The sequence below is a fragment of the Capra hircus genome, chromosome 14 (assembly GCF_001704415.2).
Source record: "Capra hircus breed San Clemente chromosome 14, ASM170441v1, whole genome shotgun sequence".
NCBI lineage: Eukaryota > Metazoa > Chordata > Mammalia > Artiodactyla > Bovidae > Capra > Capra hircus.
The window spans coordinates 72,812,670-72,836,941 of NC_030821.1; the positions used below are offsets into that span (position 1 = coordinate 72,812,670).

Consider the following 24,272-nt stretch of genomic DNA (forward strand, 5'->3'; position numbering starts at 1 on the left):
AATTAGAAAGTAAAATGTTAAGTAAAACAGGGGTAAAGTTTCTGCCTTTAAATCAGGAAGGTATCACTCACTCTGAGTTGGCAGTCTCTGCAAAGATTCACAGAAGAAATGAACTTGGAAGGATATACACCATCTGGAGAAGCAGAGATTAGTTTCTTTGTACCTAAGAGAAAAGGTGTGATAAAGTCAGAGATAACATTTGGGACCAGGACCTTCAAGTGGAGGTTCTTGTAACCTAATCGTAGTATAATGAGTGTACTAGGGCACAATTACTGAATTCCTGATTGGAAATTTCAAAAGTATCATTTAATAGACTGCATATTCAGATCATTTCTTTAAGGAATCTGAAACATGCCGCTAATGAAGATAAGGTGGAGGCAAGATTATGGAGGAATGTGAATAACAGATAAGAAATCTACTTATATTACTGGCAGTGAGGGAGCTTTGAACACTTTTGATATGAGAGTGGTGACAGGTCAGTTGGAGAATGATTACACAAAGAGTTTTTATTTGTGCCAAACATTTAGAAAAAATCTACTTGAGCAATCTGTAAAATAAGATATAAGAAAAAGATTTACATGAACCTTGCATACATATGGCAACCATAAACCCAGCTGACAACATTTCTTATCTTTAACTTATTAAACAAAAAAGTCTTCTGTGTCCAAAATGGACCCAGTAGCAGGTGCCCAGAGTGCATCTGTCTACCTGTCATAGTCCCTGCCTTCAAAGAGGGCTCTAATGAGGAGAGCAAATAACTGAACCTTTGCTGATAATTACTACAATATATTGTATAATTGAGCTGTTTTTTGTTTTTAATATATAGAGGAAGGTGTTAGAATAATCCAGTGCTTGTGAAGGTGTATGCTTTCCTAAATAGGGCAGCGCTTTAACTTTTTGAAAGCTCTACATATCCAGAATGGTGATTAGCACTAAAGAGACTGTATCCAGGCAGGCTCAGGGTAAATAGGGATTAATTTCCAATCCATAAAGGGGGGATGAGAAGCAAGCAGCACTTAGAAATACAAACACTAAGCATGGAAATACAGGCATAAGTAGGACCTATTTCACTTGTTGTTGTTTTTATTTTTAGGATGGCCTTGTTAAAGCTGATATGGAGAAATTGACATTTTATGCTGTATCTGCTCCAGAGAAACTGGATCGAATTGGTTCTTACCTGGCAGAAAGGTTGAGCAGGGATGTTGTCAGACATCGTACTGGGTAAGGAAACTAATGTGGTATCTTTGGAAAATTCTTCCTAGGCTAAATCATCCTATAAGTTATTTTGCCATCTAGGCAGGCAGAGATAATAGATGGAGAATAAAGCATTGTAGTATCATACGAGGATATGTTTTATACCAAATAGATGCTGTAGCTTTTATTACTTTCCTCGTAGTCAGGTTTAAGAATAAACTCATGCTAGTTAAAAGAGTTGTTTGTTTAAGCATCCGCTGATTTTTAAACTTCCCTAATGGGAATAGTAGAAATTGATTCCCTTAAAGGTCTGTCAGTGCAGTACTATACTTTAAAAATCAGTCTCAGAATTGAAAACTATCAGAAATTCTGTTAGCAAATTAATTTTTAGCACAGCTCCAGTTTTGCCTGTCAGAGGAGCAATAAAAGAGAGCTATGTTTAATCTTAGATATTATGATAGGTTCAGAATATGTAAATTCTGAACAGGCATGCTGATGTGAACTGTGTGAGCTATACATCGACCTATAAATAAAGGACTACCATCTTAATCCATTCCCTGTGCTTGAACAGTAATTACTTTGCAATTTGGTATATAGATACTTTTATCATTTTGTGATCCTAGTTTCTTAGTGTATTCCATTTTCCAAATGATATACTGGCTTTCTCTACTTTCACACTGTTACCATTTAGAGCATTTGCTGCAAATGTGAGTCTTCATACAAATAGTTCTTATGGTCATTTTTTCAAGCAAAGTTATCTAAATTCTGAATTTTAACTTTTAGTACAAGCTTTAAAATCTGATGGATTGGAAGGTAAAATTTATACCTTTCCTTATAATATTGCTGATACTGTTTTATATACTCATATTTATAAATACAAATATATTGTGTTAGAAATTTAAGCTCATTTCTTGTAATAACTGTTTTGGGTCAGATGCAGAGAAATATGGTTAAAAATCTGGAAAATGGAGAAGATTTGTGTTTACAAAAACATTCACGGGAAGTTAATGTGGAAGCAGCTCTGGGAGAGGTTTTGCTGAGGAGAAGAGAGTGGAGGAGTGCAGTCTGGTCTCTGCGTCCTCCCACCTGAGGGGCATTTTATGACCCCAACATCCTTAGTGTCGTGAGAGGATTAGGCTCTCACTCAGATGCTGCTAAATTTGCCTTTCTCTGTTCTGTGCATTTAAATAAACTTATTCTAATTATTCCTGAGAGTGTGCTGAGAAGAATCTGGAGAGCTAGAGATGCTTTGATGTTACTTTTCTCTTATGTTTAGGTATGTTTTAATTGCTATGGAGGCATTGGACCAACTTCTTATGGCCTGCCATTCTCAAAGCATCAAGCCGTTTGTAGAAAGCTTTCTTCATATGGTAGCAAAACTGCTGGAATCAGGGGAACCAAAGCTTCAAGTTCTTGGAACAAATTCTGTAAGTAAGCGGTTCTAATTTTAAGAGCAACTACCATAACTTGGATTAAGTCTTCTTTGAGTGTCCTTATCTGGTAATGGCAGATGCTCTGGTCAGGGTATTTGGGCAACCAGGGCAGTTGTAGATATTAGAACATTTTGTCTCAAAGTTTTATTGTTGCTCTGTGTGAAATCTGGGACATTGCGAATCACAAGAATTGGTAGAGACTCAGTTGGCCATAAGTGGAAGGGGTCCATGTCCCGTCACAACCTCCCCCTACCCACTCCCTAGCCTTCTAACACTGCTTCTGAACTATTTCTGCTAACAACATTCATTTTCTTTTATCCGGAACTGTAGTTTATTAAACGTGTGGGGTGGGGAAGGCATATTTAATAAAGAAAATAAAATACAGTGATAACCTTTCTCCTCATCTTTAGTTTCATTGTATCACCTTCAGCCTCAGTCTCTAGTTCCATCTTCATCTCTGAGGAAGCTTTTGGGCATTCAACCAATCTACATGTTTCCATCCAGGTTTTTCTCAACAGAAGAGTCATCTGTTACCTGCTGTTGCTTGCAGACAGCTATTTCATGGTTAGGAACTGTGGGTGCTGACTGGCAACACGGCTTCTAGGGTTCGACTGCCTTACTCTGAACTATGCCTACAGCACTTTCTGGCTGTGTATCTTGGGCAAGTTATTTAGCCACTCCTTGCCTTAGTTTTTCATCTGTGAAGCAAGGATAATTATAGTGCCGATTTTATAGGATCTTGTATGATGTGAGTTAATATCAAGTTCTTACAATAGTGTATGGCACTGTTAGTTATTATTGTTGGTAGTAATATGATATTTTCCTTTTTTTAACCTAGATTATGTAAATAAAACCCCCATTTGAAAACCCTGAGTATGATTTTGTCCGTTAGTTTCAGAGGGAAAATGTTGGATATTCCCACATGCAGGTGGGTGGTGTGACAGGCTCCATCTCAGTCAGCGTGGCCACTTAGCTTCTCCTGCTTCCTTTACAGTTAGGTGAGGAAAGTCTAGGGGAAATTTTTTTTTTCAATTTATGGAAGTATAATTGATTTACAACGTTGTGTTAATTTCTACTGTATAGCAAAGTGACTCAGTTATATATATATATATATATAATGTATACTTTTTTCATTTTCTTCTCCGTTACAGTTTATCACAGTTGATCACAGGATACTGTACTGCTGTACAGTAGGACCTTGTCATTCACCATCCTGTATATTTAGGGGAAATGTTTTAATGTCTGTGGGGCAAAGGAGTTCTAGTGTGAGAAATCTCCAGAATTTTCTTTACTTGAAGTCAGCAATGCCGTTAGAATTCCTTTAATGACTCATTTGAGAAAAAGACAAACATCTCCAGTTACCTACTTTTGATTTGAGTGAATTGTATTAAGTGAAATGGTATATTATCTTGACCAACATTGTTTATATAGTATTTCCTGGAAGTCTGATTTTAATATTCTTTGGGGTGCTAAGTTCTCAAACATTGAAAATTGAATGTTAAAGAAATATTGTCAAACATGACCGATTCAGGACTTCTGTGTTTATTAGTAGTCTTTGTACTTTTTGTTTTTTTGGCTGTGCTGGGTCTTTGTTGCTGCATGTGGGCTTCCTCTGCTTGCCTTAAGTGGGGACTCTAGCTGCTGTGCAGGCCTCTCATTGCTGTGGTGTCTCACTGCGGGGCACAGGCTCAGGAGTTGGGTGCACGGACTCAGTTGCCCTGTCACATGTGGAATCTTCCCAGACCAGGGATGGAACTTCCAGGTGTGGTATTTGTGGCCTTCTTCTAAATCATGTGAGTCATATGAAATTATTTAAAACAGATGACTTGGCTCTGGCTGAATTAATTTAAAATACTTATAGTGTCATACTTATATTTTTTTAAGTTTATGCTTACTTTCATTTTGTTCCCAGGACATCTTTAGGCTAATTTAGAAGCAGTAAGTCACCAAATAAATGAGAAAGCAAATAAGAAAAAAAGGATGCCTGTTAAGGGATCATATGGTTGGGTTTGTGACTCATGTAGGATATTTAAAATTTCCTAAACATATGCATATCTCTCTCTCTTTTTTAATCTTTTAAAAAGAGGTAGAATAAATTTTACTGTATGAGTCTTTTTCTTCTCTACTGTATTGGTGATGTTTTCTTCAGCTTAGGGCCCTTTTTCTTGTCCCATCTTGTTTGTATAAATATTCATTCATGTGTTATACAACAGCTGTCAAGATGTCCTACCTATGATTTAAGAAATAGAACTCCTGAAGGTTTGGAACTGTCTGTGGTTATCACGAAAACATTGCCAGCATCCGGGAAATGCAGAAGAGCTTCAAAGCAAGCACTCATTCACTCCAAAGAAACTGCGTCAGAAAGTTATAGTTAACACTCACAATGCTATGTTCTTGATTTTGTGAAGTTTGTTATTAAAAAATTCCTTTTGTATATATGTGACATTTATGATATTTCATATCTCATTTGCTCTTTATTTGGATATTTCTTGTCGATGTAACAAATAATGAATGAAAATAAATGTATTTTTTCTACACTTTGAACAAGGTGATAATACACTTTATCGTTATTCTTTTTAGTTTGTCAAATTTGCAAATATTGAAGAAGACACACCGTCGTATCATAGACGTTACGACTTTTTTGTATCTCGCTTCAGTGCCATGTGTCACTCCTATCATAGTGATCCAGAAACACGAACAGAGTATGTATTGTTTTATAGTTTATAGTCATGGAGTAATTTATTGATGAATTCTGTGTTTATATCTTACATAATGATTCCCAAAGAAGATGGGAAATGTGTGCTTTATTCCTAAAGTCCAGCTTTTCATTGCTGTTAGAACTGACTGAAGCAGCAGAGTTGAGAGTGGTTTCCTAACTGGATCAGAATAAAATGCAGTCTCCGCTGCAGCCCAGAAGGCCCCTTTAATGCCCCCCTCATCGATGTTAGATCCTGTCATCCTGTCATTTCTTCCCCCTTTCACGCTGATCCAGCGCCTAGGTCTCCTCGCTTGTGTGAGCACATCAGGGACACTTCTGCCCAGAGCCTTTGGACTGAGTGGCCTCCTGGCTTAGAACAACTCCCCAGATACCTTCCTTATGGCTTCTTACCTCACATTGTTCAGATTTCTGCTCAGGTGTCTTCTTACCATGAGAATCCTCCCTTGGCCACCTTTTGTTTACTAAATATCAATGCCTCCATTCCACCCCCAGTCAAGCTTTATTTTCTTCTCATATCTCATTCCCTAGTGGCTCAGATGGTAAAAAGACGCCTGCAGTGCAGGAGACCTGGGTCAATCCCTGGGCCAAGAAAATCCTCTGGAAAAGGAAATGGCTACCCACTCCAGTATTCTTTCCTGGAGAATCCATGGTTAGAGGAGCCTGGCAGGCCACAGACCATGGGGTTGCAGAGAGTTGGACACAACTGAGCAACTAACACTTTCTCTTTCACTTTTCATGGAATATGTTCATGGCTTTGTTTTATTATTAGAAATCCCTTTATTTTTAGCAATACACTATCAAGTAAAATTAGAGGTCATGGCCAGTAGGAAATGGGACTGATACTTTAAGATTTTCATAAAATATTTGACTTGGCACATACTAACTTTGTAGTAAACTTAGGCTTATCCCTTTGTGATTATAGAAGAATCTCTCAAGACTTTGTTCTAAGAGAACAGCATGAACAGATCCAGCTTCGTACGAGGCAGAATTTGTCTTGTCTCCATGTTAACTTCCTCACCTGTTCAGTGCCATATTACTGCCGCAACCTATTCTCCACCCGCTACTCCTGTAGGCGTGTGTTATTCCCCTGTGGGCTTGTGAAGCAGTGTCACCCACTTCCCCTCATCCTCCAGTCTCTAAACCTATTTTATAGCTTTTGGAAACAGTCCTGGATAAGCTGAGTAAACTTCTAATGGTGAATATTTCAGGTAGTAGCTAAGTGAAAGTGAAGTCGCTCAGTCATATCCGACTCTTTGCGACCCCATGGACTGTAGCCTGCCAGGCTCATCTGTCCATGGAATTTTCCAGGCAAGAATACTGGAGTGGGTTGCCATTTCCTTCTCCAGGGGATCTTCCCAACCCAGGGATTGAACCTGGGTCTCCTGCATTGTAGGCAGATGCTTTTACCATCTGAGCCACCAGGAAAGTCTGGCAGCTAAAAAGGAGGGTAAATAACAGTCATATTTGGTCAGAATGAAGGTGTTTCAGGGAAGGTGGGCTACCAGCTTAGCTCTGCTTGTGAGCTTGTTCTTTCCTCAGATTTTATATGCTGTTTTCTGGTTACTTTTCTTCCCATCCTTGGACCAATAGATTAGATTTTATTTTTAAAGAAGAATGAGGAAGAGCTGGAGGAACTTGAGGCCTTTGAATTGAGAAGGGAGGAGAGGGCAGCTTTCTCTCAAAATGTTACCTATCTACATACCGTAATGTGTCTGTGTCAGGACACACAGACGTGTAGTGTGTACATGGCTTGGATCATCCGCATTCCATTTTGTTAGCTCACATGTCATTCCTCTAAAGGAACCAGCCTAGTCTTCCATCTAGGTGGACTCGGAAGGGAGAGGTTCTCAGGGAGAAGCCATGAAGGGGCAGGCTGAGGACACATTGAGGGTGTTCAGGACGGTAAAATCCTGTTCTCACTCAGCTGCTCAGACTTCTGGGCAAGAACTGGGAGAGAATCTGATCCTCATTAGTTTGAATTATCATCCTCTCAGAAAAATCTAATTCTTTTTTAAACTTTATTGAAGTATAGTTGATTTACAGTGTATTAATTTCTGCAGTATAGCACAGTGATTCAGTTACACATATATAATTTTTCATATTCTTTTCTGTGATGGTTTTATTACAGGATATTGAGTATAGTTCCCTGTGCTGTATAGAAGGACCTTGTTTATTCATTCTGTGTATAATAGTTTGCATCTGCTAATCCCAGATTCACGGTCCATTCTACCCCCATCCCTCTTGGCAGTCACACATTCTGTTCTTTCTATCGGCGAGTTTGTTTCTGTTTCATAGATGAGTTCATTTGTGTCATATTTTGGATTCCTCTGGTAAGTGATAACATGGTATTTGTCTTTCTCTTTCTGACTTACTTAGTATGATAATCTCTAGGTCCAGCCATGTTGCTGCAGATACTGTTATTTCATTCTTCTTTATGGCTGAGTAACATTCCATTGTGTGTATGTGTGTGTGTTTTATATATTTATGTATATATCTATCTTGCATCTTGTCAGTGAGCACCCAAACAGCGTTCAGGCTGTTTCCATGGCTTGGCTATTGCGCATTCTGCTGCAGTGAACATCAGGGTGCATGTATCTTTTCAAATTGTATTTTTCTCTAGATATATGCTCAGAAGTAGGATTGCTGGATCATATGGCAACCCTGTTTTTAGTTTTTTGAGGAGCCTCCATAGAGTTTTCCATAGCTGCCACACCATTTACATTCCCACCAACAGTATTAGGAGGCCTCTCTTTCCTCCACACCCTCTCCAGCGTTTGTTATTTGTGTACTTTTTAATGATGGCCATTCTGGCCGGTGTGAGGTGGTACCTCGTAGTTTTGATTTGCATTTCTCTAATAATTAGCGATAACGAGCATCTTGTCATGTGCTTGTCGACCATCTCTATGTCTTCTTTGGAGAAAAAGTTTATTTAGGCCTGCTCATCTGTTGATTGAGTTGTTTGTTTTTTCATTATTGAGTTGTATAAGCTGTTAGTAGATTTTGGGAATTAAGCCCTTGTCAGTTACATCGTTTGCAAATATTTCCTCCCAGTCTGTAGGTTGTCGTTTTGTTTTATTTATGGTTTTCTTTGCTGTGCAAAAGCTTGCAAGTTTGATTAGGTCCCATTTGCTTATCTTTGCTTTTATTTCTATTGCCTTGGAAGACTGACCTGAGAAAACTTTGGTATGCTTTATGTGAGAGAATATAGGAGAATCTATTTCTTTTGATTAGATTATTTTATTGAAAACTGACACATAGACTAACCCTATATTTTACAGTCCTTTTTAACTTTAAATGCTGATTACAAAAAGATGATATTAAAAGTCAGTTTCTTTTGGAACTGCCATATCTCTTTCCATCTTAGATTTTTGAGATTTTAATTTCTTACACTTAAGTGTTATTTTTGTTTTATTGACTTGAGATAACAGTATTTATTTAACATCTATTCCCTTAACTAAGCTAACAAACTTATTTAAATAACTTTTTTCATGAGTGAATTTTTTTTTTTCTTTTTTTATAGAATCCGAATCGCTGGAATCAGAGGCATTCAAGGTGTGGTTCGTAAAACAGTAAATGATGAACTTCGGGCTACCATTTGGGAGCCTCAGCATATGGATAAAATTGTTCCATCCCTGCTGTTCAACATGCAAAAGATAGAAGAGGCTGACAGGTATTGAATAAAGATGGTAGGGTGGGGCTGTGTTATTTTGTATGGGTGTATGTGTGCTTGCTTGTTTGGATAAGAATGTTTCATCTTTAGTATTATGTATATAGTAGTCTTCTAAACTTGAGTGAGTTTAAATATATGTCCTTTCTGAAAAAATTACCATCTTTAGTCACCACATTAGGCTGAGTAGACCACAGATTCTTACTGAGACACTTAAGGCTTTATTTCTTTTAGAATAAATTATCACTTGCTGCTTATTATTGGGCAGTCTAGATTGCAGTTTGAATTAGTACCATTTAAGCTGCAAGTGTAAGAAACAGAGATTATAAACTGAATTTCTATTATTTAGAGATCCAAGGTGCTTTTTCATAGGGAGTCAGGCAGCTACTATTTACTCTCTATGCTTTTTCAACGTAAATACTAGACTATTTCTTATTTATTCTAAGATATTTTGACATGGAATATTGTTTTGGGGCATATGCTGACCCCTCCGCTCCCCATACACCGGTAACCTGTTGCACTTAGGAGTCTGTGGTTATTCTCCTTTTTCAGATGCCATAGCATGCTTTCCTGGCAGATTTCTGTTGCCTTACACAGAGGTACTATACAACCAAGTTTTAGAAGCAGTGTTTTCCAGTTTGGCCTATTTCCTGATCTCCCTTTTCTTGTAGTTTAAAGAGGGAAAGTCTGAATCAAATTTAAAAGATATTTAATTCTGTAGTTCTAAAAGTTTAACTTTATTTGTAGTTTTGATGATTATGTGTGTAATGCCAAAGTAAACATGGTGTAGAAGTGAAAAGATGAAATTGGTAACTCTGTAGGCACTTCATATGTTTATTGAAATTTATAGCAATTACAGAAAATGTTTACACTAGATTTCTTAAATGTGACTGTCTGGGGCTTTGGAAACCTAAAGTGTGAGACTTGATATATTTTAGCACTTTCTGTATTTTTCCTGGTTTTGGCATTGTGGCTGAGGTTAGTTTTTCTGAAGGTACCTAGCTGGTTGAGAACTGATTGCCCATGATTATGGCTCTTGAGGAACGGGATTAAGTTAAATTGGCTGACAGATTTTTAAGAAATTGTATTTTCTCATGGTTTTATCCCAGTGCCAGAGATATGCTTTCCTTTGTTATTATTGCACATGAAATAAAGTGTTAAAGTATGAACAGATTGTGTCTACTGAGGAGATTTACAGGTGTTCTAGTTAGCTTTTATTTACACTGTGTCATAATTTTCTACTTGATTTTATTTTTGCTCTCTTACAGTTAAACTGGGTGATCTTTGGGTACCTTTTTCTCATTGAGACTGTGCTCTAAATGTAAAGAAGTTGTAGGAACTTTACAAAATAGCAACTGTTGAGTATTTTGCCTTTGGAAAATATATTCTATTAGTTAGAAACAAGTTAGTACAACTGAATTTAGTTCTCCCGTTTTGAAAGATTATATGATCAGCTTCAAGGTGTTGAATTCATGGAAGTAAAATTAAGCTCTAAAGTTACTTTAGGTAGAAAGAAAATGTCATGCTAGAAATTCCGAGAAGTCAAATCTCTTCTGTTTAACTGTTAGAACTGGTGTCAGAAGTCTTGCATTGCTTTGTTTGTCTTCATTTCTCTTTTTTTCTCAGTCGCATAGGCCCTCCTCCTTCTCCTTCAGCAGCAGACAAAGAAGAGAATCCTGCTGTGCTGGCTGAAAACTGCTTCAGAGAACTGCTGGGCCGGGCGAGCTTTGGGAATATGAATAACGCCGTGAGACCAGTTTTTGCGTAAGTCGCTGGCGTTTTCCTGGTTGCATCTGACTGTGCTGCATGCGTTCTGTTTGAGTTTATTTGAGATGCTCTTACTTGTATGAGAGAGTTACTCATGGAGCCAGTGTAGTGGTGTGGGAAGATTGAGTCAGACAGTGTCCCTTTGAGCACTGGTTCAACCGCTTGCCCGCTTTTCCCTCTTAAGTAGGAAATGCAGTCATGCTCTTGGTGTCATGTGCGTTGTTTCGCTGGGATTTCTGTTCACACGTTGGAATGCATATGCCCACTAAAATATTAAAGCAGAGTATCCCAGTGTGATGTATCTTATTTTATTAACTTCTGGTCAGTTCCTCATATTTGGCTTCTCTTCCTTTGCTTTCTTTTTTGTGTGACTGGGCTGCCTTAGATTACATTCTCTTCTCTGAGTAAACTTTATTGTATACTGAGTGACTAATCACAGGAATATTAAATATCTTGTTGGTACTTACATGCTGCCCTCCAAGCAAAATACATTTATAAGCTTTGAGTTTCTCCACGTAGACATGGAGGCTCTTGTCAAGCCTCTTAACTCAGTTGTCACATATAGACCTATATAATATTCTGTGTAATTTCTGGATATTTTTGTTAGTCTTTGTTTTAATCATTTGCCTTGTTCTTCCCCTTCCTGATTCCGTCTTTATAGCATGTTTAAAGTAGTCTAAATGTAATATCCAGAAGTCTTTTTTATTTTTTTTTTTAGGAAAAATATTTTGGTGCAGAGTTTATCTTTAGTTACAAGAATCTATAAACCAGAAATTAAGAGTCAGAGAGTTCTTATATTTTCAAAGAGATTCCCCCTTACTGCTACCACCACCAAAAAATGATGTTTACTATTTAAAGATTCTCTGGGCTTATGAAAATGCTGCTGAAAGCTAATCAAATTATGTCAGATATAACTAAGGGCAGATTTATTTTTTAATGTCTAGACCTGCTGATTTAATATCAGAATTCTAGTTTTTATCTTGTGCTTGTGCTTAGTTGTTCAGTTGTGTCCGACCCTTTGCTACCCCATGGACTGTAGCCCACCAGGCTCCTCTGTCCGTGGGCATTCTCCAGGCAAGAATCCTGAAGTGGGTTGCCATGCCCTTCTCCACGTTTTTATCTTAATCCTGTTAATAACTAAGAGGTAGTCTATAATGCCTTAAAAATCTAGAGAGCTGTTGGTAGAAGAAAGACGTTACCATGTTAACTATAATGGATTGCTTGAGTAACTCGAAAATGGGCTATATTTTTCTCTATGTATAACTTAATGGATTTACATCCTGATCATGTGTTAGTTAATCTAATTAAATGTTAAATAGTTAATTACATATTGGCTAGTTAATTAGTTATTTAAATGTTAAATGCCCTCTGCAAATAAGATACCAGGCATTTAGGGAGAATATAGTCATAAATAAAAGTCCTTAAAAACTTGTTCTAGTCCCTTAAAAACTTGAGAGATCATTGACATTCATAGTGGCCTTTTACCTTGTGTGTTCTATGAGTTTGAATTTTGAGCCCATATTCATTGTCACTTTCCTTGTGGATATGAGGCTTGGATTAATGATGTGCAGTCCATAAAAGGCTTTATTTTGCTTCTGCTGAAGACATGGGTGCAGTGTTATCCAGGAACCACTTTGAACTACAACCTTAGGTTCAGTTTTTTTCAACCACACAGATACTTAGGAATTCTGTCAAACTACTCTCTGGGTGCCGAGAAGGACTTTCCAGAGAAACTTTGTCTTTTTGTGGTTCCTCTCAGAGTCAAGGCCAACACAGACAGCTTCTACATGAAACATTTCCACACATTCACTGAAGGTGTCTTGGATTGATTTAATGGTCTTGGATTGATACATGTATTTCTGATCTGATAGCCATCTTTTCCAGGTGGACCCTAAGCTTTGTCTCCAGTTTTCTGTTTATCCCATTAAACCACTAGCTGTCAACTACTGGAGATCTGAAGATGTACCTAAGATAGCTGCTGGCTTCAGGGTATACTTCTTCAGATTCCACCTTGTTGTGGAGTCTAGACTGAGGGACTTTTCTTAGTTGCCAGCTCATGTAGGTGTTAAAAATCACACATATATAGTAGCTTTTATTGTTGTTTTAAGAAAGGATCTGCCAATAAAGGGAAATAAATATCATAGTTCTTGAAATGGAAACTTTGCTTCTCTTGTAGATAATATTCTTTTGATTGTTAAGCTTTGCATATTGTTGATGGTTCTAGAGGAGAAAGTATAATAAAAATAAGGAATTCTTAAAGTAATTTTCTTACTATTAATTACAGGCATTTGGATCATCACAAACTATGGGATCCCAATGAGTTTGCAGTTCACTGCTTTAAAATTATAATGTATTCCATTCAGGTAAGGATTGAATATATTATATAAGTATATAAAGGATTATGTAAGTATATATATATATAAGGATTATATATTATATAGGACTTCTCTGGTGGCTCAGATGGTAAAGTGTCGGCCTACAATGTGGGAGACCTGGGTTCAATCCCTGGGTTGGGAAGATCCCCTGGAGAAGGAAATGGCAACCCACTCCAGTACTCTTGCCTGGAAAATCCCATGGACGGAGGAGCTTGGTGCAGGCTACTGTCCATGGGGTCATAAAGAGTCGGGCATGACTGAGCGACTTCAAAAAATGTATTATATAAGTGATTTTGGTTCTCTGTCAGTAAGAATGTCCTCAGAGATAGAAATCACTATAGGAGATAAGACATATTCTTAATTTAGTTCTTTGTCTCATTTATTTTTATTTATACTTATATTCTTATTTGCCAAGATGAAAAGATATCTAATAAAAATAACTAAATGGTTTTATGATGATACCCATTATGTGCATTTATTAAACACATTATTGTGTACTTGTGTTTTACTGATAAACTGGTATTAGAATTGATTATTTTAGCAGCATGTGACTGATACATTTATAGGGTATTTGCTGTGTGATAATGCATGTATTAATGTATTAACTCCACTGGTCTTCATAGAACCTTGATGAGGCACTGTCACCTACTACAGAAAAACTTGGGCAGACTCAGCTAGCTCTTAATTCAGTTGGAATTTTAGGTCTTTTTTTAAACGTTTTTTTAAACATCTACATTTTTAATACCCTAAAAAGTCATCATTAATTTAAAGGAGATAAGGTTGTAAGAAGCAGCACAGCTTTTAGTACCGGTCATAACAGGATTTGCATCCTAGATAGGCTGTTTCCTAGTTGCATTGAACTTAGGCAAATTATTTAGCCTCTCTGAGCTTTACTTTGTTTCTGAAAAGAAAATCTTAGTGCATGCACTGAATGCCTCATTTTTATACTAAGATAGAAACTGACATTTATCAAGTGCTGGCTATGCCTCTGACTATGCTAATAACCTTACATGCTTTATTTCGTTTAATCCTCCTTATTTTATGAAGTGAACATGAAGTATGAAAGTGTTAGTCGCTCAGTTGTGTCTGACTCTTTGCAACCACATGGACTGTATCCCGCCAGGCTCTTCTGTCCATGGAATTTTCCAGGCAGGAATACTGGATTGGGTTGCCATTTCCTTTTCCATGAAGTAGATGTTGTTATCCCCATGTTATAGATCAGAAAACTGACCTTTAGAGAGATCGGGTACCTCACTCAGGGGCACATCGATAAGAAAGTCAGGATTTGAATTCTGTTCATCCTATTCTAAAACTTTGTGTCTGAATAAAATACTAATTATAGACTAGCATAATGTAAGTTTTCAATACTTTTGGTAGCTAGTATAAAGCTGGTTTATATGTAGAAGGATAATTTTTTAATTTTCCCAGTTTATTGAAAATAATTGACATATAATGTTATATAAGTTTAAGGTGTACAACATGATTGATAAATGTGTGTGTTGCAAAATGAGTCTCATAGTAAGTTTTCTCAAGATCCATCACTTCACATAGCAACACATTTTTTTTCTTCTGATGAGAACTTTTAAGATCTTTTAATTTTAGTTTAGTAGGTGAGAAGTTGATCTGGCAATCTGTAGGCATAATTAAGACTCTTCCCCTAGTCTTCATAGCCTTGTATTTCTTCATTTGCCTTCCTTATTCAGATTCAGTTACTAGATGAAATTGTTTTTTGCAAGGAGTAAATGCTAAAGTTGAAGAAACTGAAGGAATCAATAAATATTTGTTGATTAAGTGTTTAAGAAGTTATTCTGGTCCACAGCATAGCTTTAGAAGAAGCTTTACATTCACTATAAGTTTTATGAAGTCCATTCTTCGAAAATTGCATGTTAGTACCCACCAGGATGGGAATTTGTTTTATAAGGCTATCCTGATACAATCAGGATAATATTTATTATGAGAATAAAAATTTTCTCATAAATCTCCTTCTCAGATATGGCTAGTGTTAACATTTAGACATATATATCTAGTCTTATATACTTTTTTAAAAAAACGGATTGAATTTTATTTAACATAGTATTTTACAACTGGGCTTCCCTGGTGGCTGGTGGCTCAGATGGTAAAGAATCCGCCTCCAATGCGGGAGACCTGGGTTCGATTTCTGGGTTAGGAATATCCCCTGGAGCAGGGCATGACAACGCACTCCAGTATTCTTGCCTGGAGACTCCCCGCAGACAGTCCATGGGATTGCAAGGAGTCGGGCATGACTGCGCGACTGAGCACAGCACACACTTTACAGCTTGCTTTTCCCCTCAGGATATCATGAGTATTTCCCATGATCCTTATTATTCTGAAGAAGAATGGGTTTTAATGGCTATATATTGTTCCATGACTTAAGTACCAGTCTCCTGTAATTTAGTGTCACATGACTTGTCATTTTTATGAATTCCAGGATGTATATAATTGTTCATATATTTTTACACTAGTTTGTTTCTCTTAGGCTCAGTATTCTCACCATGTAATCCAGGAGATTCTCGGACACCTTGATGCTTGTAAAAAAGATTCTCCACGGGTTCGAGCAGGTATTATTCAGGTTCTATTAGAGGCTGTTGCCATTGCTGCTAAAGGTTCCATAGGTAAGTGCCAGCCCCCCCCCAAAAAAAAATTGATCTTTTACAGAATGTTTTCTCCAGCAGGTATAGCACTGTGTGGGACAATTTGAAAATATTTCTAACATTTTTGAATGTGCTATAATTTCTCTTGAAATTTTGGGTTTCCATGACTATTGTCAGGCCTCTTTAATGTACAGTTAAACATTTTCTCCAAATCAGTCTCTCCTTCCCTTCCTCTTTTCCAGTAAAGATTTTGAAACCAGTTATATGCTAAACATTTGGGAGGGGTACAGATAAACAAGAAACTTAGAGTTTACTGAGTTAGACAACTCTCCCTGATGCCATAATATAAGGCAGATTTTGATCAAGTATCATAAGAAAGCAAGGTCCAGAGAAGGGGGAAAATGGATTAGCAGGAGCAAAGCATTATGTAGCCCATTTGACTGGGACATGTGGTGGTGTGTGGAGGAAGCCAGGGACATGGCTTCAGGTTCAAGTTGTGGCCAGATCATGGGTATAACTCTTCAGTTGACTAACACGCTTTAAAGACTTACTATAATCTTCATCACAGATGATGTTATATGGTGCTGACCTTGATGGCAGCAGTGCAAGTGGGAATGTGAAGTCAGCAGGATTTGATTAACTGACTGACTGTGGGTAACATGGAGAAGGGACGGGTCAGACATCATGGTTTTTCACTCGGGTGCTTAGAAGGCTGAAAGGGTCCCTCATAAAATTTCTGAAGTTAGGAAAATCTAGTTATGTTTTCTTTGCTTCAGAATCAAAGTGAAACTATGTATTACCTACTGAAATATTGTAATGTTCACTCAGTGTCAAATGAGAGTGGACATTTTGTATATGGACTCATCATTACTCATAATTTACCTCAAAGAGATGGAAACAGGTTATTTTTTGGAGAGCTACTTCATTTGACATATTAATATGAATTGAATCACAGATGATGCATTGATTGAGCCATCTCACTACTGATGTCTCTTATGTGTGAGGAACTGTGTGTTAGGTTCAGTACATTCAGAGAAAGATTTCCACAAGGCTGCCTGTCCTGGAGAAGGTTATAATCTAGAGGAGAAGGCAGAAGTAAAAAGCACTGATTAGATTGTAATGTGATGGATGCATTGACAGAAACACACAGAGTGTTCACAGAATTAAAAGCAGAGAGTAAACATAGTTTATCCAAGTTGGGTAAATTGGCTAGCTTCACTCTAACAATTGAGGCAAAATTCTTTCTTCTTTAGCCTTAAAAGATGGAAAATAAATTTCTTATGCCACAGCGGGCTGTATTATCATAATTCTATGGATTCTGACCCAGCAGTTTATCACAATGTGCATTCCTTTGAGTAGACAAGATTAGATAGATGGAAAGTTTTTGTTAACTTTTATAAGACTATGCACGTTTTGTGTGTTTGTACCAAAGATTCCAACAGCCAGTTGTTCCGAGATGCCCAGTAGATGTTTGCTGGAATAGCTAGAAGACTTTCTTACTTAGGGATTTCTCATTTACTTTTTTAATGAATGGCTAGTTCATAAATTACGAAGTATTGCCAGCTACTTAGAAAATATCTAGATGTCTCTGTTGAGAAACATGAGTATTGGCCTTGAGTCTATGATGCTGGAAGAATGTACTCGCTCACATCAGGGTTCATTTGCAGGACCCACAGTGCTGGAAGTCTTCAACACCCTGTTGAAGCATCTGCGTCTCAGTGTTGAATTTGAAGCAAATGATTTACAGGGAGGCCCTATAGGCAATGCCAACTTAAACACAAGTTCCAAAGACAGTGATGAGAAGATTGTGCAGAATGCTATCATCCAAACAATAGGTGAGTACATTTCCCATTTCAGATTGTTATGGAAAACAGTGATTCAGAAAGCCCTCATTGAAAGTACTTGACTGTTATGCTGCATTAGTTAAAGGTGAATGATAGGTTAGACTTTGAAAAAAAAAACTTTGTATTTGGAAACTAAACAAACATGAGAATACCGCAACTTACAATCAAGAACACCATATGTACCCTTCACCTAGATTCATCTCTTAATATTTTATGCCTTTATCATATCATTTCCTTTCCCTCTGCCTGTCTGCCTCTCTCCCTCCCTTTCTGCATTTCTCTGTGTGCGTATGCATACATGTATATATGTGTGTTTATCTACATATATGTGTGTATATAAATCTATACATATAGAGAGAAGCGTGCATGTGTCCATCTACCTTTCTTTCCTGACCACTGCATATTAAGTACATATGTATCATGGCTCTTTACCTCAGAGTATTTTTTCCAAAGAATAAAGATATTTTCTTACATACCCAGAATACAGTTATCAGCATCAGTAAATTTAACTTGATATTGTACTTTAATCAGACTTGCTTGTTTCAGTTTTGTCGTTTGACCTGATAATGTCCTTTATAGCATGTTTTCCCTTAGGTCCAGGATCCAGTCTAGGATCGTATATTGTGTTTAGTTGTGATGTTTCTTTGGTTCCTTTAGTTTGGAACATTCTCTTAGGATCCGGACATTTTTAAAAGAGTTTAGGTCCCCCTTGCTGCTGCTGGCAAGTCGCTTCAGTCATGTCGGGCGTGACTGCAGCCTGCCAGGCGCCTCTGTCCATGGGATTCTCCAGGCAAGAATACTGGAGTGGGTTGCCATTCTCCCCTCCAGGATAGATCCCCCTTACCCCTCACTTAAAAAAAAAACACCCTTGGATGGGTTTGTCTGGAGTTTCTTCATAATGAGATTCAGCGTGTGCATTTCTGGCTGAATGCTGTTTAAGTGATAGTGCTCTTCTCAGATTCTCGCATACAGCACCGCACAGTGTGTGTCCTTTTTTTGCTGGTGGTGTTAGTTATGGTCACTCCACGTGTTCTTCTACTTCTGTGCTGCACAGTTTCCATTTCCCCTCGTGAATTATAAGCAGTCTCTGAGAAGGTGCTTTAAGACCATGCAGATCCTCTGCCCTCTCTACATCTAGCAAACATTCAAAAGACCTCAGAGACCAGGATCTGGATACTGACACTGAGAGTTTACAATCACATGCCTCCCCGCTGCTCCGTGCAACACACACACACGCACGTGTGCACAGAGGGTACAAGGATATAGAGCATGGTGTACTGTTGATTGTTCTCAGTTAATGTCTCGATTTGGTCACTGTCAACTTCAAGTGGTCAGTCTGACTGTGTAGTATCATTGAGCAAGAAATCTGCAGCATAAAACTTCACAAACCACTTCTGATACATTTAATCAGTCACAGCATCTTCTCGATACACCGTACAAATCATGTTTTGCATTTCAGTTGCGTTTTTACCTTTCTTGAAATAATAAAGCATGACATGCTGTAAATGTTGCTTTTTTTCCATCTTCAGTATTAAAATGGCTAGACAAAAACTCAACCTTGGTAAGTATTTTTTCTTAATGCACTGCTGATATGACAGCTGTCACAATACAGTCTAACAAAATTGTTTCAAATGAAGTTAAAGACAACTAAGCGCTACTAGAGCCATCTTATTGAAAAAAACCAAATGAACCTTTTGACCAACCTAATATTACGATTTTTTTATTATATGGAAAAATAAAGTTTTCAGTTTGAAAAATGCATCTTAAATTTATCTTGATATTTTTATAGGATTTTTTGGAAGTAACCTACCAGATTATCAGAGGTCAGAAATCATGATGTTCATTATGGGGAAAGTACCTGTTTTTGGAACATCTACACATACTTTGGATATCAGTCAATTAGGGTATGTTTTTGTGGTTCTCCTTTGTTCTCAAACTGAAAATTTCTCAAACTGTAAAGTTGAATACTCAAGGCCAGAATACTGAAGTGGGTAGCTGTTCCCTTCTCCAGGGGATCTTCCCAACCCAGGGATCAAACCCAGGTCTCCCACATTGCAGGCAGATTCTTTACCAGCTGCACCACCAGGAAAGCCCTAATTTGATTTTACAACATGCTAATGCTTTAGTTTGTAAATAACTTAATAAGGAAATGATAGTCTTATTTAAGATATTTGTTTGACCATTAATAACCCTTTTTTCATTTGTTAATTCTTTTTTGAAAGAATTATTTGTATAAGAATTATTTAGGCACATTCTGGCCTTATTAATATATATTACATAGATATTATGTTTGTCAGTTATATTTGCATTAGATATATTCTCCAGTTTATAGTATCTTTTAATTGTTCTGGATCTTTTGTTGTGATTTCATACAGTTGACTTTTCATGTCATTACATGCATAGGTTTGTTTCCTTTGCAAACCAACAGCTTTTTAATTTTTTTTGTTTGAATTTGATTTTTGTGCATATAACCCTGTAATTCATATGAAGTTTACTTTAAAATATAAAATGAGCCATGACTTCAGCTAGTATGAAAGCAAAGTGTTTTGCTAATATGAAGAGTTTTAAAATAAAAAATAATAATTTAAATAAATAAGGTTAATTACTTTTTATAAGATAATGCCACTGTTTTGTGTATTTTAGGGATTTGGGAACCAGGCGGATTCAAATAATGTTGCTGCGATCTTTGCTTATGGTAAGGAATTTAAGACCGGTAAAGAACACCTTTAACCTTAAATTATTAAAGAGGTTAAAAAAATAGCTTCACATTATCAGCTTCTTTTTCTTATAAGATACCATTTATGGTAAGTTTTCTTTCTGTGGTTTATATACTGTACTTGAATGTACTTGATTTCGCTTTTACTGTTTATTCCTCAGTTTCCCATCATCATGTTTGGTTTTCATAATGATGAAAGATACAGAAGGCAGAAAGCATTACCATTTTACAGAAGGTGATGCCTGGGCCCAGCTATCGCCAGATTTCTCAGTTCTTTCCTATATGTTTTTTGCTTTTATATTTGTATCTTGTTTAAGAGCCCTTTGCCTGCTCTGATGATGTAAACACATTTGTTTATATCTTTTTACAAAAGGTTTACAGTTTGGCTTTCCACATCTAGAACTTTGATCTGAAGTTTATCTATTTTTGTATGTGATATAAAATATAGATATGTTTTTAGTTTTTTTAGGTAAGTAGTGATTGTCTCACCAATTTCTACTCACTTATAAAATCACCTTTATCCTGTAATGAATGCCCAAATATAAATGGTAGATGTTCCACATATGCTTGTAATCCTTAATATAAATAGAGATTACCCACCTGAAATTTCATTTGGCCCTAAGCTTTTTTTAATTAAATAAATTCCCTGAGCAAATAGCCTTGTCTCTAATCCTAATTGTACTACACAGTCAACTGAATGAATGTCTGTGTGTTATGGTTAAACTGTTTAATGGGATTTAAGTATAGGCTGATTAAAAGCTCCAACTTTAGAGATAGGAATACACTCAGAAATGTCGCATCAAATAATGAAAACAGCTTTCCAAAATGAAAATGCACTCCTATTAAACTGAACTGCTTAATTTAAAATAAAATAATTATTTGCCAGTTTAAAATGTTCAGATCTTACCTGTGTTATTTGTTACCTAATTTCCCTATATCCATTTAGTACTGACTTCCTGCCCCATATATCCTTAGCCTTCTGAGCCTCGGTTTTCTTTTACAAAATGGGGATGCAGTAATAATTCCTAGCCTCACAGAAACATGGTAATGATGAAGTCAGTACACATACAGTGCTTAGAGTCACGCCTGGCATATGGTAAATGTATGCTGATACTGATTTTATTAACTTTATGAATGATGGTTTTGTAAAATCATCATCATCTCACAAATTTTCTTTTAGTTTTTCCTTCAGACTTATGTTTAGACTTCCTATTTTCCCTAAGCTTATGATTCTTAGAGAACAGCTTGAGAGTTTTACCAAAGAAGGATTCATGACAAAGGTTTTTGGCTTGTTTTTCCCCCCTGTAATCAGGTAACTTCTGGATACAAAGCGAAGACAATCGTTACTGCACTGCCAGGGTCTTTCCTGGACCCTTTGCTATCACCCTCCCTCATGGAAGACTATGAACTGAGGCAGTTAGTCTTGGAGGTAATGCATAATCTCATGGATCGCCATGACAACAGGGCAAAGCTTCGAGGGATCAGGTATGTGCTGGTTGAAAATAGACTTAATGATGAAATTTTCAGATTTCTACATTAATGCATTTAAGTACAGTATTGATTTTTTTTTTTTTTTTACCTTTTTAAAGTGTTTAATTCAATGGTTTTCAGTACTTTCACAGTTAGAACCATCACCATTACCATTATGCAGTATTATACTTTTTTTCATCTAGGATTTTTAGGTTTTATTAATCCAGAATTTTATTTAATTTGTATAACAATACTAATATACGAACAAAGCTAGTGGAGGTGATGGAATTCCAGTTGAGCTGTTTCAAATCCTGAAAGATGATGCTGGGAAAGTGCTGCACTCAATATGCCAGCTAATTTGGAAAACTCAGCAGTGGCCACAGGACTGGAAAAGGTCAGTTTTCATTCCAATCCCAAAGAAAGGCAATGCCAAAGAATGCTCAAACTACCACACAATTGCACTCATCTCACATACTAGCAAAGTAATGCTCAAAATTCTCCAAGCCAGGCTTCAGCAACACATGAACCGTGAACTTCCTGATGTTCAAGCTGGTTTTAGAAAAGGCAGAGGAACCAGAGATCAAATTGCCAACATCCGCTGGATCATGGAAAAAGCAAGAGAGTTCCAGAAAAACATCTATTTCTGCTTTATTGACTATGCCAAAGCCTTTGACTGTGTGGATCACAATAAACTGTGGAAAATTCTGAAAGAGATGGGAATACCAGAGCCCTAACCTGCCTCGAGAAATCTGTATGCAGGTCAGGAAGCAACAGTTAGAACTGGATAGGGAACAACAGACTGGTTCCAAATAGGAAAAGGAGTATGTCAAGGCTGTATCATGTCACCCTGCTTATTTAACTTATATGCAGAGTACATCATGAGAAACGCTGGACTGGAAGAAACACAAGCTGGAATCAAGATTGCCGGGAGCAATATCAATCACCTCAGATATGCAGATGACACCACCCTTATGGCAGAAAGTGAAGAGGAGCTAAAAAGCCTCTTGATGAAAGTGAAAGAGGAGAGTGAAAAAGTTGGCTTAAAGCTCAACATTCAGAAAACGAAGATCATGGCATCTGGTCCCATCACTTCATGGGAAATAGATGGTGAAACAGTAGAAACAGTTTCAGACTTTATTTTGGGGGGCTCCAAAATCACTGCAGATAGTGACTGCAGCCATGAAATTAAAAGACACTTATTACTCCTTGGAAGAAAAGTTATGACCAACCTAGATAGTATATTCAAAAGCAGAGACATTACTTTGCCAACTAAGGTCCGTCTAGTCAAGGCTGTGGTTTTTCCCATGGTCATGTATGGATGTGAGAGTTGGACTGTGAAGAAGGCTGAGTGCCGAAGAATTGATGCGTTTGAACTGTGGTGTTGGAGAAGACTCTTGAGAGTCCCTTGAACTGCAAGGAGATCCAACCAGTCCATTCTGAAGGAGATCAGCCCTGGGATTTCTTTGGAAGGAGTGATGCTAAAGCTGAAGCTCCAGTACTTTGGCCACCTCATGTGAAGAGTTGACTCATTGGAAAAGATTCTGATGCTGGGAGGGATTGGGGGCAGGAGGAGAAGGGGACGATCGAGGATGAGATGGCTGGATGGCATCACAGACTTGATGGACATGAGTCTGAGTGAACTCCGGGAGTTGGTGATGGACAGGGAGGCCTGGCATGCTGCGATTCATGGGGTTGCAAAGAGTCGAACACGACTGAGCAACTGAACTGAACTGAATATATTTAAGATAGTAAATGTTAAAGGTCTTTTAATGTACTTTCAGAGATCTCATCTACTAGTAATCATTAGTTACATAAATTTTATTTTGATTTTGCCTCAAGGATTACTTTGTGCAATTTTACTTAATTAAACTCGGTTATTCAGTAGAATTATTACATATAAGCTTATTTAAAATGCTCATTGAAATGAGTGATAAATAGTTCAGACTTCTAAGTATAGCTATGATTTGTCACATGAGATATGATATAATAACTGTCATTCCTTAAAAAATGATGCATTGGTTCTCTCTAGAATAATACCAGATGTGGCTGACCTAAAAATAAAAAGAGAAAAAATTTGTAGACAAGACACAAGTTTCATGAAAAAGGTAAGATTATCTTCTGAAAAATAATGCATGACTTAAGTTATAGCCATTTGAATTCTCAGGTAGGTTTGCATTGATCTGTAACCTTGAAATGAAATGAAGGGGACTCTATTAGAAGAGCATACATAGGTCTGTATCTGTAGCCAGAAAACTCACACTAGTACTGAACCACAGACCTAAACAGGCTTAACCAGTCATGCATTGGCACAGCTGGAGAGACCCCTCTTACCTATATGGGTCCATGTGCATATTAAATAGATTACAGAGCAAAATGCATAACCCTACAGACGGACTGGCTTCAGAAGACTACTGTTGTGGCCTGTGACCCTGGCCACACATTACAGTCACCTGGGGAGCTTTGTGCCTTTAAAAA

The 24,272-nt window shown here is 37.2% G+C and overlaps 1 protein-coding gene across 3 annotated transcripts in view; it reads left to right on the forward strand.

Moving 5' to 3' along the window:
- EFR3A (EFR3 homolog A) overlaps positions 1-24,272 on the forward strand; it is an 83,170-nt gene that overhangs the window by 27,972 nt on the left and 30,926 nt on the right. For all 3 annotated transcript variants that reach the window (XM_018058574.1, XM_018058575.1, XM_013969110.2), the window contains 12 exons: positions 1,094-1,221; positions 2,471-2,621; positions 5,208-5,329; positions 8,867-9,016; positions 10,640-10,777; positions 13,065-13,143; positions 15,653-15,788; positions 17,435-17,602; positions 19,401-19,515; positions 20,255-20,306; positions 21,640-21,812; positions 23,827-23,902. In XM_018058574.1, coding sequence (XP_017914063.1) covers positions 1,094-1,221; positions 2,471-2,621; positions 5,208-5,329; positions 8,867-9,016; positions 10,640-10,777; positions 13,065-13,143; positions 15,653-15,788; positions 17,435-17,602; positions 19,401-19,515; positions 20,255-20,306; positions 21,640-21,812; positions 23,827-23,902 — 1,488 coding nt within the window. The remainder of the gene's footprint in view (positions 1-1,093; positions 1,222-2,470; positions 2,622-5,207; positions 5,330-8,866; positions 9,017-10,639; positions 10,778-13,064; positions 13,144-15,652; positions 15,789-17,434; positions 17,603-19,400; positions 19,516-20,254; positions 20,307-21,639; positions 21,813-23,826; positions 23,903-24,272) is intronic.